The following is a 20,205-nucleotide window of genomic DNA, read 5'->3' as shown; positions in this document are numbered from 1 at the left end:
CTTGAAACAATCATTGCGTCTTATTTGTCTTTGTATTAATATTGTTTATCTGCTGCTTTTTCTGATGCTTCTTTTTGGAAATGTGCTAAATAAAAATGGCTAAATTCAAGGCAGAAAAACTGGTCACATCTGCGTTAAAAAAAAAAAAAAAAAAAAAAAAAAAAAAAAAAAGCTTAGCAAGCTTAAGGCCACATTACGTTGAGCCGTGACCCACTTAATAACCAAATCAAAAGCCATCCCAATCAGTCAAGGTGAATTCACAGCAGAGGAGTGTGTATGTGCGTGCGTGCGTGTGTGTGCGTTGGTGTGTGTGTATGAGTGTGTGTGCTGAGATTCAGCCCTGGCGGGATTCTTCAGCAGGGCCCCATGTCTCCTGTGAACACGCCCCAGATAGATGAGCCAGATATATAACCAAGACCTGCGGGTAGCAGAGGAACTGTGAGAAAGAGATAATCGCACTTGCTCACCCCAAGGGTTACCTGTGACACCCTCGCAATGACAAGAGGGCCCAGCGAAAGGGGGCCAGTAAAAGGAGTTTGGATGATACCCTAGCCGGCAATTTGCAGAAAGTTCCCGAGCCTGAGCTATTTTTTTATGCTTTTCGTCATTTTGGAGTTCCTTTGGAGTTACCTGTGCTGTGATCGATCGGAGAATAAGCGAGCCGAGTTATTCATCAGCTACAAATCGTTGCATGAAACTGAGAGCGGGGCCGCAATGAGTCGGAGAACACGACGCTGGATTTTAAGAGTTTTACTTTGTCTAGGAATCGTTTATTTGAAAATTGGGTGAGCTGCGGTGTTTGACTTCTCTTGACTTTGTTGTAGGTTATTCCCAGACACAAAAGGCTTTAATAACCGACGACTGACAATGAGACTTTTATTTGCTGTGGGTCTGTGGGAGTGTTTGCTGGAAAGCAGGCAGTAGATTTTAAAAACGATAAATACAACATTTAGGGAAGAGCGCAAACTTATCTCAGTGAGACTCGTGGCGGCTGCGTCCTTATCACTTAATGACATTTCCTTCATTATACCTTTAAAGGTTGGTGGGCTAAAACTCATACTGGCATAATATTTGAAAGTATCTGGAACTTTAATGTAGCAGGACAGAATTAGTCTAGAGGTGCAGACATGTTAGAGAATGTCTTCTAAAGTGAAACAAACAGCTCAGGTGATCATTTCTGTCTTCTAAAACGCACTCCCATTAAAACTGTATTTCCCACATTGACTGGCTTGTATAAAAAATTGATCATGATAGATCATGACTATCAGCTATTATTTAACAAACCAAACAGTGGCAACGCATTTGTTTTTGAACTTGGAAAAAATAAAATTAGACGAACAACTAAAAATATTACAATAAAGGAAAAAAAAACATTTTTGAGGGCTGCTTTTTCTCAGTCATATCTATCTTCCATTCACAGTGGCTTCTCGTCGGTGGTGGCCCTAGGTGCGAGTATAATCTGTAACAAGATCCCCGGTTTGGCTCCCAGACAGCGGATTATCTGCCAGAGTCGCCCCGATGCCATTATCGTCATCGGAGAGGGAGCCCAAATGGGCATCAACGAGTGTCAGTTTCAGTTCAAAAACGGGCGCTGGAACTGCTCTGCGCTTGGAGAGAGGACAGTCTTCGGAAAAGAGTTGAAAGTGGGTATGTTGCTGTCTGTTAACGTTTGTTTACAATTTGAAACTTTTTTGTTTCCAGCAGTAAACACAATTAAAAGACACCTCGCACCTCGATGCGTTGTGCGTAAAATGCGCGCAGTGTTCACCTTTGGGTCGTTTTTGATTTATCCTTCAAAAATGGTCAATAACAACTAAACTCAGAGCCAGTGTAAATTGCAACGCAGAGGCCTGTCAAGAAATTATTCTATGACCTGATGCCTTAAAAAAACAAAAGAAAAATGCATCTGTTTGTAAAGTTATGACCTTGACATGCATCCTTTAACACCTGCCGTGTTCAAAATATGTGATAGATGATCTCAAGTCAAAACCTGCACCAGGCAAACTTTTTTGTATAAATGATCATCTTCCCTGCATTGCTGCATCCATGGTTTCAGGAGCATCCCATAAGGAGCCAGTGCCATTAACATCAGGCCTAGTTTTGCTCTAGACTTTTCACTGAGTAAGGCTTTCTGAGCATGTATAAAAGGTATCTGAAGCCAGCGCTGTAACAAAGCTCTTGTGAATGTTTGCAGCCTTTCTTTTCTGCCTGGCAGAGTCTCCGGAGACACATTTTCACTGGTCTTTATCCTGTGGGTGCTGTGGCTCTCACTGTAAGGACGTAGCTCTTACCACGGGTATAAGTTACAGTGGGGCAAAGCCAAGAGGAAGGCAGGACCTGAAAGTACTAAATTAGAGAAACAAATTAGTTCAAATCAATGTTTCCACTGCTGAGACAACAGTCTCCTCTAAAGAGAGGATGAACGTCAGGGGATGCTGAAATTGTGACTGGGGATTTTGTGGCTGCTGACTGATAAAGTGGATTAAAGACTGTCAGATATTGAAGATATCAGTAGGAAGACTTAAAAGGGTTTAATGAAGTATAATGATCTTTCGTCTAATGAGGCCTTTATGGCGATAGTCAGTGAGTAAGGAGTTTGATACCCACAGAGGTGCTTTTTAAAACCAGTTTGATAAAAACCTTCAAAAAATTGCAACATATTTTAGTTCTCCTGGGCCAGAACTATTGAAGTAAAACACAATGGTCAGCTTGGACCAGCTGTTTGAGGCCATCTTGCCTGCCGCTGTTGGAAAGAAAGGATTATCTCCTCACGCTGTTGAAATGAAAACAGGGGTATTTGACAGTCTGTTCCTTTATGAATGAGTGGCTCATCAAGAGTCTTGGTCTGTGTTTCCAAGACAGGAGTTTACGTCTATGGCTTGGACAGCCATACCAAATAGATTGGTTTCACCGCTCAGATTAGCGTAGAAGGCCAATGGCTGTAAATGAATGCCATTGTTGCTGTCCAGGCCGAGCGGAGCTGTGGAGCTCGCAATTGTTCTTAAAGCGAAGGGGAATGACCAGCGAACTGACAGAATGCTTATGTGTAATGCAAGGTGCACCAGCTTTGAGCCGTTTCAGGCCTCAGCCGTGTTTGTACTTGAACTCTGCAGCTACACTAAGCTGTATGAGATGAGGTCCAAATAAAAAGGCTGGAGAGGAGCATGACTCTGCAGAGATGAAAGAGAAACAAACATGCTAGAAGAACAGTGAACTGGCATTTCGAGCTCAACTTACAACAGCCTTTTGAATCTCTTTTTAATATCTTCCACCTCTCATTACAAGGTTATGAAGAATACATACCATCTCTTGTGGTGAACCCGTGCACTCAGAACTGCAGGGGAAAAATTAACAACGGTGCAGTCAGAACTGGCTGACTGCACTGACACACCTTCTTTTTTGGCTCGGAGCCCATCAAGTCTATAAAAACGTCCACATAATTGATGCCTCAATATGAGTTTTTTTTTTTTTTTTTTTTTTTTTCAATGGCAAGGGCACACATCCAAGATGTTTATCAAAAACATGGCAGCTTTACATAGTGAACTGGGTGGCAGGAGGAAGCACAAAGAAAGTATGATGTTTGTTTTGAACAAACAGAGACAAGTGGAGTTTATTTACACACAGATGTGATGGATGTTACATGTGGAAGTTTCCTGCTTGCATGATACTGAATCACAGACGTGAAGATGAAACTCTACGACATGATCATGTTTGTGAATATGCATGTTCAGTCCACTATGGGCAGGTTTCACATATCGCTGTTTGCATTATACAAGGATTTAAATAAGCTATATCTCTTCGGATGTGTGTTTTTCTCAGCTTATTATTTGACCGGAGAACTTTGCGTCAGGACCTGTCTGTATGAGTCCTGTCAGATTAACCTTTAGTTATTTGTCGATATTTCCGTGTGTGTGTAAATGATTTGTTAGCTGGACTTTGGCGAGATAACAGCAGGACGAAGATTCTGATGTCAGTGCCTTATGAGTTTACACAGAATGTGACAGTTTCTGAGCGGATCAATAGGCCTTCCTTGCCGACAACCCTCTTATTCATACTGCTTTGTTGACTATGCCGCCAGCGGCCATTTTGGTTCACGGGCAGGACAGTTTCCCGGTCAGGTTTCAAAACACTGCAGCCCTTGAGTGCTATGTCAGTAAGACTGTGATGTAAGCACACATACTGTTAATACTTGATTTTGTTTTCCTATTTAAAATCACATTACTTTCTTACTGTATTTCTCTTAAACCGGAGGAGAAACAAAATAAAAAAAAAAAAATCTCAACGTGTAAGTACAACATTTTATTCATTGCCTCTTTATTTCTGCTCCACCAGGCAGTAAAGAGGCTGCTTTCACCTACGCCATCATTGCAGCAGGGGTGGCCCATGCCATCACGGCCGCCTGTACACAGGGTAACCTGAGTGACTGTAGCTGTGACAAGGAGAAGCAGGGTTTCTACAGCAAAGACCAAGGCTGGAAGTGGGGAGGCTGCTCGGCAGACATCAGCTACGGCCTCGGCTTCTCCAAAGTATTTATCGACGCTCGGGAGGTCAAACAGAACGCGAGGACACTCATGAACCTCCATAACAATGAGGTGGGACGCAAGGTAAGTGATTAGAAATAGGACTGTGTCTCTTTATTTAGCACAGTGACTTAACAGATCATAGTCTCCAAATTTAAATGAGAAAGCAGGTGAAGATTAAATGTGAGGGTGAACCGGTGGTTAACTGGTCCACGGCTGGCCTCGGTCACTGTTAACAGTCCCTGCCATGCTGTGGTGTGGGTGAACCTTGCCAAAGATCTGGGCAGCGGGGCCTAAGATTGAACAAGCAGCGGAATAAAAGGCTGCTTTTAGGGGAAGAGCTGTCTAAGTGGCAGGGTTTGATTACAACCCAGATCTCTGCACTGAAAACAGATTGACACTGTACAAAAGGACATTAGCCCCCCCCCCACCGCCGCCATGCTTGGCACCACTGGGACGGTATACAGTTACCTTTATGACAATCCCCACCCACAATTTCTCTAACATCATAAACCCACATCAGGTAAAATGTGCTTGTACATGCACCACAGGGGTGTTTATTCTTTGGATATTAGGTTTGATCATCACTGAGTACAATGTGTGTGCTTTGCTGTATAGAAGAGTGTACTGACATGCACTCCACCTGCATACCGACTCTAATCCACAGGTTTACTTTGGTATGAGGTCCGAATAGGATGTTCATCAAGCCAAAATCTATTTGATATACGATGAAAACGGCCACGCTTACTGTCAGACAACAATAAAATAATAATAGCCTACACGTTTTAATTTTTATTTTAGGCAAAAGTTACAAAGACCATGACAACACAAAACCGGAACGAGAGGCAACGATAATACAATAGAGTACAGATAAGACAAATTTAGCAGGAAAGGATGGTTTTCATGATGTGCTGACCTGCTCATTTGATGGCTTTTGTGCATGCCTGGCTGCAGAACACTGCAGAGTGACAAAGAGACTCCAGTAAGTCTAGAGGTTAGAGATTGAGTGGAATGATGTGCCAAACAGCTTAAGTGAGCTAGGAGTTACCAAAGAATAAAGAAGCAGCTTTGCCCAAGTTAACTCATATCCTCTCTCTCTGCCTCGCCGTGCCAAAATCGCCTGATTCGCACAACCGACACGTCCAGCCCCACACTGGCTGAAAAGCCTCCTCGCACACAATTGTACCTAGTAGATCATTTTCTACGTGCGTTTCAGGACCATGAATTCAAATTGGCTTATCTGGACAGCTAAATTGCCTCCCAGGGAAAAGACTGCACTTGTGGATTCAAACTTTGCACAGTTTTCCTTCGTTTCTCTTCTTTCTGCTAATAAATGGCCTCTCTGTTTTGATAGCTACCCCCACCCCCCCCCCCCTCGCCTCCTTTATTTATGCTAATCAAAAGCAGTGACACTGAGCAGGAGCGCCGTTCACAGCTCCCTGGTCGGAGACGTCCAGACAAAGGCTGTCACAAGTGTTGGTCACAGAACAACTGATGGATTAGGGAGTTGAAGCCAAGGGTTTCATGAAGTGGTTTGCTCGGGGGAAAGTTGTTTTTTTTTGGTTCTTGTTCACACGTCTGTATTTGGGTTTTATCGTTACAGTTTACTTGCCAGGAACACCGAGGCATAAATATCTTGTCAATGGCTTTGTGAGACCATATCGCACACCAAACTCCGAGCATTTTTTCATTAAAGGAAATCGTAATTGACCTTGTTGCTAAAGAAAATTCCAGTTTGAGTCAATGGCACTTCTCATTGTCATCAGTTCAGGGTTTAGCAGTAATCCCAGTCACTCGGCGCCTTGTACAGTCACTCTTGACATTTGTGTGTTGTGTGTGGTGACTACACACACAGAGCCTGAAATCTGATACATTATTTTGGCTTCTGTGTATATGGTATCACACAGCTACGTGGTGGGGCTGTATTTAATCCTCAACTGTAGTGTATTTGTGCGTCACGTGGTCAGTAAGTTGCACGTTTGTCGCTCTCGCCTTGTAGTGCGAGAGATGCACACCAGGGTTTTGTACATATATAGATATTGCGTGAATTAGAATTTAATTCAGCTATGAAAAATGAACTATAACACACTGCTATTTTGTTAGCAGATAAAACCGTGAAATCATTATTCTTGTAAACTATGTGCTAATTGGTTTGAATAATCTAGCATGGCTGTTATTAACCTATCATGAGAGCGTAACTATCACTCATCATCGGTGTGTTTTTACAGTTGCTGGTTGTTACTATGTTACTAAGTTGTTTTTGTGTGTGTCTAGATCCTGGAGAAGAACATGCAACTGGAATGCAAGTGTCATGGCGTCTCAGGCTCGTGCACCACCAAAACCTGCTGGACTACACTTCCCAAGTTCCGCGAGCTCGGTTACATTCTCAAGGAGAAGTATGCCCACGCCGTGCATGTGGAACCAGTCAAAGCCAGCCGCAACAAGCGCCCTAAATTCCTCAAGATCAAGAAGCCTTACTCTTACCGGAAGCCCATGGATACAGACCTGGTGTACATAGACAAGTCGCCTAACTACTGTGAGGCGGACCCTGTGACGGGGAGCTTGGGGACACAGGGCAGGGTGTGTAACAAGACTATGATGCAGCACATCAGCGGCTGTGACTTGATGTGCTGCGGCCGGGGATACAACACACACCAGTACTCGCGCGTCTGGCAGTGCAACTGCAAGTTCCTGTGGTGCTGCTACGTTAAATGCAACACCTGCAGTGAGAGGACAGAGGTGTACACATGCAAATGAGAATATTTATTGGATGGTGTGTGTGTGTGTGTGTGTGTGTGTGTGTGTATGTGTGATAATGATGATGATGTATGTGAGTGTGTGGGTTCATGTCTTTGTGTTTTCATGGACAAACTGGAACTGTTAAACTTTACAAGAAGGCTGTTATTACAGTCTTTTCACACATAATGAGGAACTACTGTACTGTGTATACAGTAAGCTGAAGATGGGGCGTCAGGATTCTTTTGCACACAAAGCTCTTCAACCCTCTTCTTGGACTGTTGCGTTTGTTGGGGTGCAATGTCGAAACACTGTGGCCAAACGCCATTAAGGGAAAACTTGCACCCTGGCATGTGGGACTTGGTGACCACGGTGTGTGTCAGTGAAGCAAGATGTCAAGACTTTAAGCTATACGGACATGTTCTGGCATTTAGGAAATGGACTTTGCTGATGCAAATTAAATATGGTGGATGTGATTGCTGGGCAGGACACACTGCTATAGTTCTCACTCTGTGCACAGATGAAACGACACAGCCATTTGGAATATTTAACATACTGTATTTAGAGAATGAAAATAATTAATATTAATTTATTCTATTAAAAAAAACTACTGATTTTGTCCATTATGGATAAAAAAAATAACTAAATGTTGGGAGGTTTTAGTGTATTAAAGCAATCAAAACTTGTCCATGGTTAACACACTGGATTTGAATCTTCCTGGAATAACGTGTCACGTTTTAGAATAATGTTATTCCAGATGAAACTGCTGTAGGCTACTCACATTGACCTTCTGACCCTCTCATGAGTTTGTCTTCCCTCTGTTTGCTGCTAGTCTAGAGAATCCCACTTGTTGAGGTAGAAGGCTGTACGCTCTACTGACCGTCTTCAATGGCATTGCTTACTTCAAGCCGATTTAGCTTAACAGGACTCACTGATCAAAAACACAGGCACATTTTCCACTTTTGGTAAATATTGGTTAATAGAGTATATTTTGTAAAAGCCTATTTTTATATGAATGTCTTATTTATATCTTTTGCATATTCAATGTCAAGTTCTGACCCTGACACCTGTTTTTAAACCCTCGTGAAAAAAAAGCTGATACATGTAAGTTGGCCCCTGCTGTCACTGCCATAGTTGTATCTTGTAAGTGATAGAAACTGTTTATACGTGTCTGTGTTCAAACGTCTGTGTTTACTGCGTTTCATGACTACTACTGATGAAATACAGGAACAGAATAACACTAACAAGACATGATTTCCGTCATTGCTTCCTCGCGCATCAAGTCTCACTCTGACCATGAGAAAAAGAACAAATGTTAATGCCATGTCATGAAGAAGAAGCTATGGAGAATAGGTTAGTTATGCAATAGTTTTGCTTGGATAAAATATGATTGAACAGTTGTAATGGGATGTGAAGGGCTATATAACAGTAAAAAAAAGTGTGTAAAATGTTTGAAAATTGAGGAAAAAGAATATCGATCTCACCATTTTCTTGCCATAAACCAGTGCGGCAGGGAAGTCGTTGAAGTTTTATGACATAAACTGCTCATTATATACGACTCATTTAACCAGTGGAGTCATTACTTATGCTTTCAAGTGAACGTAAAAGTAGACCTTTATTAATAGTGGCTATATTGTGGTTTGCATCATCGCCACGCAATCATTAAGTCATAAAACAGGGATTCAAATTCTCAAACATGTGGTCACCGTGGAGGTAAATCAGTTTTCAAAGAGCTTATCCTACAAGTCCAATGTGTGCAATGCTCGTCCGCAGAAAGAGAGACGTCCTGAGAGGGGAAAGTTATTCAGGCTTAATTGAGGGCCCATCTCGCAGACTGGGAAGCAGTTGAATGTGTCAGAGGAGAAAAGTGTTTGTGTTCTAATGGTAGGGTACCAGTGTAATTGATGAGACTGGTCGGGCAGACTGTCACGGAGATGACTTGCTCAGTCGGGGGAGTGGGAGCTGTCAGGTGATAGATGACTCGCACATCTGCTTCATTCACTGCTGGGCCACTAGTTGCTACAACAACTCCAGTGCAGCAGAGAAAATGCAGGGCAGTCTCCAAGAGAGGCCGGCCGACGTGTCAGGGAAATGTTAACGATGCTAAAGCCCACAGTCGTTACAGATTCCACTCTCATCGGCCTGGAAGTGGAGTCAGGAGACGGGCCCAAGGTGTTGACGGAAAACCTGCTCCCAGTAACCTCCTGGGATTGACAAATGTAGCCTGTAAAGTTTCACCTGTGCTGCCTTTTAGAACATTTCCACATCGGCATTTTCCTTGTAAACCCCGTGATTTTTTTTCCTTTTCCATTTAAAAAGCTGAGACATGTGAGAATTCAGGTTGAATTTACAGTAGATTAGCAGTATCATGTGTCATTGGCAATGATAATCTGCCCAGAATAAAGAGAAAAGGGCGTGAAGGGGATAATAACAGAGGCTTGTCTCTGTCTGACAAAAGCTTCCAGCTTTCATAATATTGATACAAAAGACTCACGCATAAGAAAAGGAAGCTGCTCAAAAAGCCTTGGTTAAACCTAAACTAGGGTTTTGTGTGTAAGACGCACATCACATTATCTCATGAACAAAACACTTACATCTCAAGAGTCCTTTATATGTGTCACTTATCTGCTTTGACTTGCCGTAATCTAACATTTGAATGACAAGGGCAAAATCCCAGGTTTGTGTGGGTGCTTTGAATGTGGCGCTCTAAGGTTACAAGGTGCCCTTAGGTTCTGCCTAAGCAGATTAATCATGAGGATTCACACCGTCAAACATTTGATGCTATAATTCACAGCATAACATGCCTTTTAATAAAACAAACAAACTAACAAACAGCGAATTTTAGCTACTGTTCCAGATAATCCACCTGCAGTGTTCTCCAGTCAGGTGTAAAGCACCACCACACAGAGGCCACAGTCACTTCATCCCCGTTGAGTCACAAGCACAAAACACCACCTTCTTTGATATCACAGCCTAAGTCAGACACCCTGCAGGATCACTGAAATGCTAATTATACTCTTAGCTGTGTTTCTCCATAAACAGGACCGGGCCCATGCCAAGATGTACTGGGGTGTAATATCCATGTTGCTCTGAAGTGGGGTTGCGTTACCCTTTGGAGTTTTGTTTATAAAAACACACACACATTGACACACAAACACACACACTCACCCGTCACCTGCAGTAGTTGGAAATTGGTGGTGGCTGCAGATTTATGGTTGGTAGTCTGGCTCGCTCCCTGTGTTATTGCTGGAGACCTGCCACAGCTTCCCTATGTGCTCCCATGACCTATTACATCAGGGCGGCCCAGCAGTGCGCTCCAGCCAGCAATTAAAGCCGTCAACGCCAACAATGAGTCTTCAAAAACATATTTAAGCAAGATCCATCCTGCTTTCTGTTTTATCATTAGATTGGCCTCGACTGCACCAGCGATCAGATTTATAGCTGAAATTAAAACTGTACAGATCATGCAGGTGTTTGTTGAAACTGGGGATAGAATTCAGGATTTATTTCCAATTCATGTTATGAACTTAAACCCAATTACAACTTATAAAAGTGGTCATATTTCTTTATATATTTATATATATATATTTTTTTTCTTTGTCTGCATGAGAGCTGCACACTGAATTGAAGTCACATACAAACACAACACTTATACCTCCAAAGAAAGCCTGTGAGGACTGAAAATATGCCACCAATGAAGAAGGAAATGACTCACAATTTCACAGTTAAAGAGTTGTTAAATCATACATTTTACAGGGCCTTCATTAACACAAGGTTCCGTGTGTGTGTGTGTGTGTGTGTGTGTGTGTGTGTATGTGTGTGTGTGTGTGTGAGAACTATTCTTTTTCAACCGCTTCCAATGTTTCACTCAAACGAGTGGACAGCACTAAAGACAATAATTTGAAGGAGGAGGAGGAGGAGCGAGAAAATGTGCTCTCCAGTTTTTCTCTCCCCTCTGCTCTCTCTGACCATAAATCTTCTGACACATGATTGTGTCAGTCATACTTTTGTTTTTCCTCTGGTTGAGACATGCACAAGCACCTGAGCGCTGCGCAGTAAATTGCAGAGCACAAGGTTGTCTTTATGTGATTCCAGAGATACTGTATGGGTGCAGAGCTCATTCATGCACTCTCTTAACAGCGTACTTGTTTGAGACTCTCCGATGGAAGCCAGAGATAGCCGACAATATCCACTCCCCACAAGAGAGATCCACAACTGTTTGGCCCTCACAGGGTCTATCTCACTTCCCATGGTCTATCTGATTTTACAGGTAAACACAGTGGTCAAATAGCTCCAAGCTATTGTCAGCAGCATTAAGGTAAGAACACAGGCAAGATCAGCTCTTTGGGGGGATTTTGAAGGAGCCATTTACAATGATTTGAGTGAGCATACCGGCCCGCTTAACCTGCCTTTGAAAGCTTTTGAAATATGTAATCATGGAACCGTAATGCATCTGAGAAATGGGGTAATGAGAACCTTGAGTGAGTATGTTAAAAGCTGCCTTTGATGCTCTATTGCATTGTATCTTCAAGTGATCTGAGCACCCCATATGATACTTTTCCTTGTTTTTGGAGCAGTTTGGAACAGGGCTATGGAGGGCCCTCATACCTGCCCCCCCGCCACCCCACCCCCAGAAGACGTCACCTGAGCTAAGCTTACAGTAATCCTCCGATGTCTCAGGCGTCCTGACACGGGATGTTTTGAACAAAAACACAAAACTCACTACAACCCCGTAAGACTCAGAGACGCTTAGGAAATATCACTGATCTTCATCCAGTGTCATGTCAGTCAGCCTGCCAGCCAGATTCTTAGCCTGACAGCCCCTCTCTGCCCATACAAAGACGAAACTGGCATCTTCTCGCCTTGATTTGATTGTTTGTTTTTGGTTTGACAAGAGGGCAGGTTCATTACTAACCGCAGTCCCACTTGTGAGGTTCGCTCCTCAGCTGTATGAAACCTCTTTCCTCACATGCGCTCACTTGACCAAGACACAGCTTTTAAACAGGAATATAAACAGCGCAGAAATGAAACTGGAATCATAGTCAAATATGACTGTTTCCATCTGCATATTAGGCAAGCAATCAATCAGGAAACGTTGCTGGTGCGTCAATTTTGAATTTCGTCGACTGTCAACAATGGGAAAAGTGCACAAACAAGTTGCTGGGAAGTAAACATCCTGCGTGTACTTTAGCGATGGTGTCATAGCTTCCACGCTCCTGTCTCTTGGCTGAACAGTTCAGAGGGAGTTGCAATGAATTCTCTCCTCTAGCGTCTTGTAACCTGTCCAGACACGCTCCTAAATGTATCATTGCAGAAAGCTATGAAACAATTTGAGCTGATGCTGCCAGTTTAAATAACTAAACCGTGTGGTCAGAGCTATTATATCATTAATCTTCCCCCTCTCTCCACTCATGCTTTGCCAAGATATGGAAACACCCTCACCTTCAACCCAAGAAAGGTAAAGAGATACCTGAAAGTACTTCTTTTGATATGTATCCCACAATGCTGGTGACAAAAGTGTTTTGAAGTCAGTGCCACAGACCTTTTCAATCATGTTATCTTCATTTTATCCCCTGCTGCTGGATTGAAATGCATATCCCGGAACAGACTTTGAAAGAAAAAGATTTTGTTGTAACAACACGCGAAAAAACTTGTTCTGCACAATTACATTTTGTGTGTGTGGGTCACAAAGTAGCCTTTGCATGTGGTTAATTGCGTACACAGTTCGTCTCACTGATGTCATGAACTGTAATAACCACTTGTATGAAGTTTTATGTCTCTGGCTCCGTGTAAATAATAGCCAGTGTTGGCTGTAAACAAGGTAAAGGCCTCTGTGGAGATGTCTGACAGGTGGTACCTCCGGTCATTCTGCGCCTTCCTCTAAACATACTTTTTTTCCATTCGTCACCTATTCCCCCTGCAGTGCATGCACAGCCACTATTAAGTCCCGAATCCACTTGAAAACAACTGGATTGAAACGAGTGGGTAATGCGCACCGAATGACCTCAGAGTCGTGGAGGTCATTCGGTGACAGTGGTAGATGAGGCTGTGACAGTGGTAGATGATCCTGCAGTTCAGCACAGGGTCAGAGGTTTGTCTGTAGGGCAGGGGAACACAGCTGGATGCTCTGCTCTGAGGCCAGCTTCAGTGATGGTAATGAGATAAAGAATAGGACAAAAGGGAAATGGGATAAAGAGAGCGACTGAGGGGAGACAATCTCACTTTCACTCCCCTTTAATGATTTTACAGAGGCCTTACACCTACAGTCTGGTGATTTATGGTTTTTTGTAATGTTATATTGCTGTTGTTGTCTTTACAATAGCGAGAGCAGGCAATACAAATGGCATTTTTTTGGCTGGCCATTCATTAGCGAGTGTCTCCTCTTGGCCCAGTTAAATCCAGAATGAAAGCCTGATGAACAGTGACTCCTGAAACTGTGCCAGACAGTGACAAACACCCTAAAGGGTTTCTGGCAGGAAGTCTTTAGATTCGTTGCTGTTTTTCAGCGAAAGAAATGAACCTACCATGCACTGACAGCGATATCAGTCGGACATGTAGAGAGAAATTATTGTATTATGAGGATCATAGCTGGGAAACAGAGGTGTATCACCTGCAGATGCCATAAGGGGAAGCATATAAACATGATCCGAGCTATGATCTGATGTCACCTGCAGCGACTGAAGAGGGAACAAAAGCAGCTGGAGCATTGTCAGTTGGCACAGATACCACAGTGCTCACTTCCATCATAAATCACTGCTCTTCAAAAGGATCGGTGTCTGGTGACAGGACGAGTGGGCTGAAAAAAGCGGTGTGTGCTGTGACAGAAACTCACATGCAGCGGAAGTTCCTCATAGTGCCTGAGCTGATGGTTTCTGCTGAGGACACACTCAGAGCAGAATGAGGATGCGTTCACGCCGGGGCCTTCTTTGAAAACTGTGTCAAACAAGTTTTCCTCATCTCGAGGCAGCCTGATACTATCAGCGGCTGAAATGTACGCAACGGTGAACATTGTTAGTGATAATTTTCACTTGTCATTTTGAAATTTTAAGATAAGTCTCTCATCTGTGTAGGCTGCTAATCAGCAATCAAACTGTTAGTGTGTGACAGTTTATGAAGGCCGTGAAAAACAAAATGTTGAGCTGAAAGAGGCTAAAAAGCTCTGTAGAGCTGAGGGGAGATGCATTATTTGAGTGAGTTCATCACTACAGGTGACCCCCTTTGCAAAATAGTCACGTGAATCATTGTTAATAAAGCAATATTAATGATAACTGTCTTAAAGAAAACAGTAACAAAAGAGTAGAGATGCTTATGCTGATGACAAAAAAATTGGCAAGAGAGCTACAACTCTTACAAGATGAAGCTTGGCAGGAGATCGCTGGAGACGTCCACACCAGAGCAGCCTTTAACAGGTGGAAGCTTGCTGCAGGTGGCAGGCCTTCAAAGGCATCAGTGGGAGACATGTTAAGACATCAAACAACGGTTCTGCAGCATATAAAGCTATGAAGCTGCATGCTGCCATAGTAAAATCATTAGCACCCAAATGTGGCTTATATGATAAAATCTGGGTGATATTTGGTACATTGTGGCATATTAACTAGCCACTTCTGCCTGTTTTGTTTATTGTCCATCTGCTGATGTCACATTACTGACAATCAGGGAAGAGAAGAGTGATACATCACTAGAGCATGCAAAGTAATCGTCGCCCCCTACAGTCAGGGACCGGCATCAGACAGCCTCCTCTGCTGCTCCTAATGAGTGTACCGCATCACAGTATTCTGTCAAGTTAGGCACTATTTCTCTGTGAAGAAATAAAAAGGAAAGAAGAGTCACAGTGTGACAGGTTCGTCAGTGCTCTAATGACAGGTTTAACTTGAAGAGAGACAGAGACAAACATTACCTCAGAGCTGCCTCCTCCAGCGCTGCTGCAGACTTGCCGCACACCCCAAAGACAGCGTCAGTTCACCGAGTCTGTACTGATCTGTCCTGGGGGAAATTCCTTTCTACTACTGTCCCTCTCTGCAGCAGACTGTAGTTGTCAGCATTGGGTCATATGATGATATATTTGTGTGTTTCGACGATGGAAAAATTCCACCATCGTGAACACATGCATGAGCAGCCGAGGCCGAAAGCTCAAAGTTGGAGACACGTGCAGGGTAAAGATGGAGAGCTGTGTTAGACACAGAGCACGAAGCTCGGATGAAATCTACTCGGTGGATTGTTCAAGCCAAGCTGTCACCCAAAAACAAAATCTCCTTTAAATCTATCCTTTACATTTTAGAGCATGAATGCTTTGCATACGTATCAGGAGGTGATTAATATTGGCACTTCAGCTTTGTGATGTTCAAACAGCCGCTTTACTGTGACACACCTGCATATGAACTCCTAGATGTGCTGACAGAACTGGACTAATGACTCAAAGTGAAATGAGTGAAATTAGCTTTTGCTAACAGTAACTGGTTGGATGTACTGTACAATGTAAGAAAGCCTCGGTCCCTCCTTTCACAAGCTGTCTCAGAGCCAGTCAGGCTGGTTTTCTGTAATTACATGAAAAATGGCTTTAGTGCCTCCGGGGTTTTGGCCACATCTGAGAGATAGAAGAAGTGTCTTTGCATGCTTATATGTGTGTGCATGTGTATGTACTGAGAAAGGGGAAACGCAATGAAGGGTTCGTGTGTGCATATGTGATTGGTCATCTCACATTTTGTAACCTTTCTGTTTGACACCGAAGCTGCAAAGCCTTTGAAAAGTTTAATCCAACTCAGCAAACACATTGGCCGTCAGCCTTTCTCTGATGTAAAGTAGACAGTCAGTGAAGTTTGTAAACCGACATCAGTCAAATCTCAATTAACAGATCTGTCAGCATCGCGAAGAAGACCAGTCATACTGCTGCAGTCTGTTTCAAGCCAAAACTCTAAATGCCACGGGCATCGAGCACTCCTGTGTGAGAAACTGCAAATTGTGCGAGATTCCTCCCTAAATCCTGGTAATCAATCAAAACTTTTCGAAAACAAGCCTTGGGCAACATTTTCAGGAAAACCCCTGCTGTGGAGGAGATGTTGAGGATGACTTAGGTGAGTACGAACCCTCCTCTCCAGGGAGCATTCATGATTAATGTAAGTTATGTCAACAAAATCAATATTTGGTTCTGCGCAAGAAGCAAGCTCATTGAAATTCACAATATCGGCTAACTAGGGTAATCTACGACCCAAGCAGGTGTCGTCTGCAGTGTGATAGATTTGGGTGAGAGCAGAATCTGTCTGGAGCTCAGAGGCCTGCCAGATGCTCCTGTATCAACACCTCTTTTATCACCTAAGAGAGTCATCCTGCCAACTATGACAGTAATTCCATCTGAGAGGGCCACACTGACAGAGGTATCATCCCAGCATGGATGAGTGGGATTGACTGCGTGCGCACATTTATGCACGCTTTCTGAGAATTCTCCCAGATGGCGAGCACTGTCGACTAATGTTTGGACTTCCTGAATTTATGCATTCAATAAAAAGAAGAGCAGCACATTCCTCCAGAGTTCTGTGCCAACCTGCATAACTGTATTTGCACATGGAAGCCTCTTTTCATGTGTAGGAAAACAGCAATAAAAGCACGGCCATGAGGGCAGGTTAATCCTCCTACATTAACACCCAAGAACACAATGATTTAACATCAAAACTGCAGATGCATGCTGCTGGTAAAAGCAAAGGAAACAGTCAACACAGCGCTTGATGAACTTCTGGTTTAGGTAAACAGAGTGTCTCAGGGTAACAAAACTCTCAGTTTTGCATTTGTCAGATTGTAGTCATAGCATATAGAGGTGGGAACGCGCCACAATGCAGCAGTGTGCTTTAAGTAGCCCCGGGTGTTCAGGTTAGTAGACTTGTGCTCCGTTTTATGGGAAGGATAAGTGCCCCTGCACACTGCGGGAGACCAAAAGATGGATTTGGAAGCTGCTCATTACATTCACAACGGCTAATTAAAATGTGGTAAACACTTTTGTTTATTTATCAATGTTTATCCTCATCTCGCACACGAAAACAGCAGAGTTAGCAAGTTTGTTTAAGGCATACCTGTCGTCATGTGCATGTCATAACTTCACCGCACGTGGTGATTCCTGCCTGTTCTTGTGCGCTGGAACATCTTAATTTTAAAGGGTTCATGATTTGAAACAATGCGCCCGAGCTGAGCCTAGAAACAGAACAGGCCTGCTATCAGTAAATCGGAGTCTTGCAGAGGTGAGTGCATCAGCGATCTGAAAGCCCATTCTGTCAGATTTTGTCTGTTCACAACTCACCAGAGGGCAAATTAGAGCACTTGACTTGCCATAATAGACGTTTATCATCGTAAGCAATAATGACTAGAAAACTACCATAACTGGACCCATAGTTGTTAAGGTCATTGCAGGGTTAAATATGTAATTATTCATTATTTTATGACTTCTTTTAATCCTTGCTTAGATATATTTTTTCATGTGCGGTCTATCCAGGGCTAATCTCTCAAATCAAATTATGTTCCAGCTTCATATCTAGTCATGCTATTTTTGCATTCTTCTTCTTCTTCTTTTTTTTTTACACAGTATTTTTGGGAATACCAATAACAAATCCCTTTTGACATTTTCCTTTGAGAACAACATGCCACAGCACAGTCCACAACTGTATGACGATTGCGCCTTGAAGAGGGAGAATGCCTTTTGAAATAACAAACACTTGAAGCCAGCTCATTACTTGGGTGACATTGTTTCTTCCAAGGCAAGCCTCAACTCTTCATCATTAAACAAGTCTTCCCATTGCTCACCCACAGAAAAATTTATTACTCTCACTCAAATCCACGTAGACAGTATGCATTCCATAGCAGGTTGGCTGTGAGAGCAATGCACTGTGTGTGGAATGCCTCGTGCCAGCTGATGAGATGTCAGGTATGAAGCCACGCCTCCAGTGCTTTTGACCACAAATAGGCCTATTGCAGATTAATTAGCACAGTCTTTAAGGAACACAACAGATACCATGATCGTGTGCTGGTTATTGCGAGACTAAAATTCAAAGAGCTCTGTCTGTACTCAGGCACAGCAGTGCTTGGAGCTAAATGCAGATGTCACCACACTAACATGCCCACAACGACCATGCTAACATGTATATATTTAGTGGGTGTGATGTTTACAGTATTCACCATAATTTGGCGTATTAGCAAGCTAACTTTAGCTTATCAACACTACATACAAAGTACAGTTAAAGCAGATGGGAGTGCCATTGGGTTTGCATGTATTGCACAAATGCAACTTTTGATCTGATGATTGTGCAGGATGAAAAGTCAAGGGGTCACCAAAGGGGTCATGGTTGATCCTGCTGGGACCATGAATGTGTGCAGCACATTTCGCTGCCAAGACATTTCACTACAAATGTTAACCCCATGGTGGCACGAGCAGACATCTCAGGAGATTACCAACATTAGAGAGTTATATGCAAAATTTCATAGCAATCCATCCAATAACTGTTGAAGCATTTCAGTCTGGACCAAAGTGGTGGACCCACCACTAACCCCCAAACAAAGCGCTACAATGCTAGCTTGACCAAAAAGAGCATTACTTTATGTACTGAAAACAGTGTATTTTCGACACGATAAGCTTCAGTCTCAGTTCATGTCCCTGCTGTGTCACTGTCTATATTTTGCTGATATTGCTATTTTTGCTCTGGAGTCACTCATACTTTAATTTGCAAACTAAATGAGTTCTCTTCAGAAGCTTCTATTGTTTGCATAACCGATTTAATGTGGAGGGAACGTGACTGGGTGTGGACTGGGAAAACGCACTTGCCTCAGGACCTCGGGGCTTCTAATCTGCACCCAGAGCAGGAGAAACACAGCTGTCCTGCCATTTTCTGTAGCCCTCTGTGCTCCGTGTTTGCCACATTTAGCTGTCTTTGAAGTTTTGATTAGGGTCTGTAGGATAAATCACAACAAATCCAGTTGTTTCAGACCACAAAGATCTGCATTCTCATCATGCATCTTTGAAATCATTTTGAGTCATCGGCTCCTGTGGGAACAAGTCTGAAGATAACCCATTCAGGAAGCCCATATTAGAGTCAATGAGGCAGTGTAGAGCGAAAACACAGAAAACACAGCCCTGCAGGTAAAAATACTTGTGTGAAGAGGAAGCTTGAAACTGGTTGAATAGACTGCCGTGCAAATAGGGAAAAGGCCATGTCGTTAAATGTCAACGGAACAGGAAGAAAATGCATATACATAATTTTATGTCATTGCACCAGAAACACGTTAGCCACCAGGTTAACCATGAGCTTTCTCAGATGCATCTCACTGAGCTGTAGGTAGTGAAATATCGGTTCCCATCATGAATTTACCTCACACATAACAAGGTCACTTGATTTGAATAGCCAGCACTAACATAAGATAATCAACAAGATGTTTCTGGAACTGCAACTTCAAAGCCCGACTGAGATTGACATAGAGTAGATAGTCACAGTTATATATCCAGGCTTTGATTCTCAAGAACCTCATGGGGCCACCCAACTGTGTTTCACCAAACAAATGTCATCAAGGTAGATAAGCACCAAGCCAAAACAAACAAGACTGCGTCATTGTGTATTTCTTCTTCCTCTTCTTTTATTATTTGCTTCGGATGCAAGACATCTCAGAGGACCGTGCTGTAACTCACTCACAAACTCACGAAGCATCACATTCACATTAAGTGGGGGCACTATTTGGTCTTCATCAGAGCGGTCTCGCAAATGTCAGTCAGCGCCACCTATAGGAAAGGAAAATAATATCAGCAGCAGTTAAGAGCTGCACATGTAGATGTGTGATATTCCCACCCAAATGCAAAGAAATTAAAGCAATAGTTCCACATTTTGAGAAATACGCTTTTTAGTTTTCTTGCCAAGAGTTAAATGAGAGGATGGCAGGTGCTCCTCGCAAACAGGTGACCCTTTCCTCCGCCACAACCTCC

General features: G+C 43.0%; 1 protein-coding gene across 1 annotated transcript; it reads left to right on the top strand.

Moving 5' to 3' along the window:
• Positions 1 to 478: 478 nt before the first annotated feature.
• Positions 479 to 8,492, top strand: LOC143327594 (protein Wnt-7a-like). The gene is made up of 4 exons (XM_076742035.1): positions 479 to 785; positions 1,421 to 1,647; positions 4,333 to 4,604; positions 6,795 to 8,492. The coding sequence occupies exons 1-4, from the start codon at positions 595 to 597 to the stop codon at positions 7,275 to 7,277; spliced, it is 1,173 nt and encodes a 390-aa protein (XP_076598150.1). The 5' UTR covers positions 479 to 594; the 3' UTR covers positions 7,278 to 8,492.
• Positions 8,493 to 20,205: the final 11,713 nt, after the last annotated feature.

This window comes from Chaetodon auriga, chromosome 10, assembly GCF_051107435.1.
Source record: "Chaetodon auriga isolate fChaAug3 chromosome 10, fChaAug3.hap1, whole genome shotgun sequence".
NCBI lineage: Eukaryota > Metazoa > Chordata > Actinopteri > Chaetodontiformes > Chaetodontidae > Chaetodon > Chaetodon auriga.
Note: the sequence above shows the minus strand (reverse complement) of the source record. Positions and strands in the feature narration are given on the sequence as shown.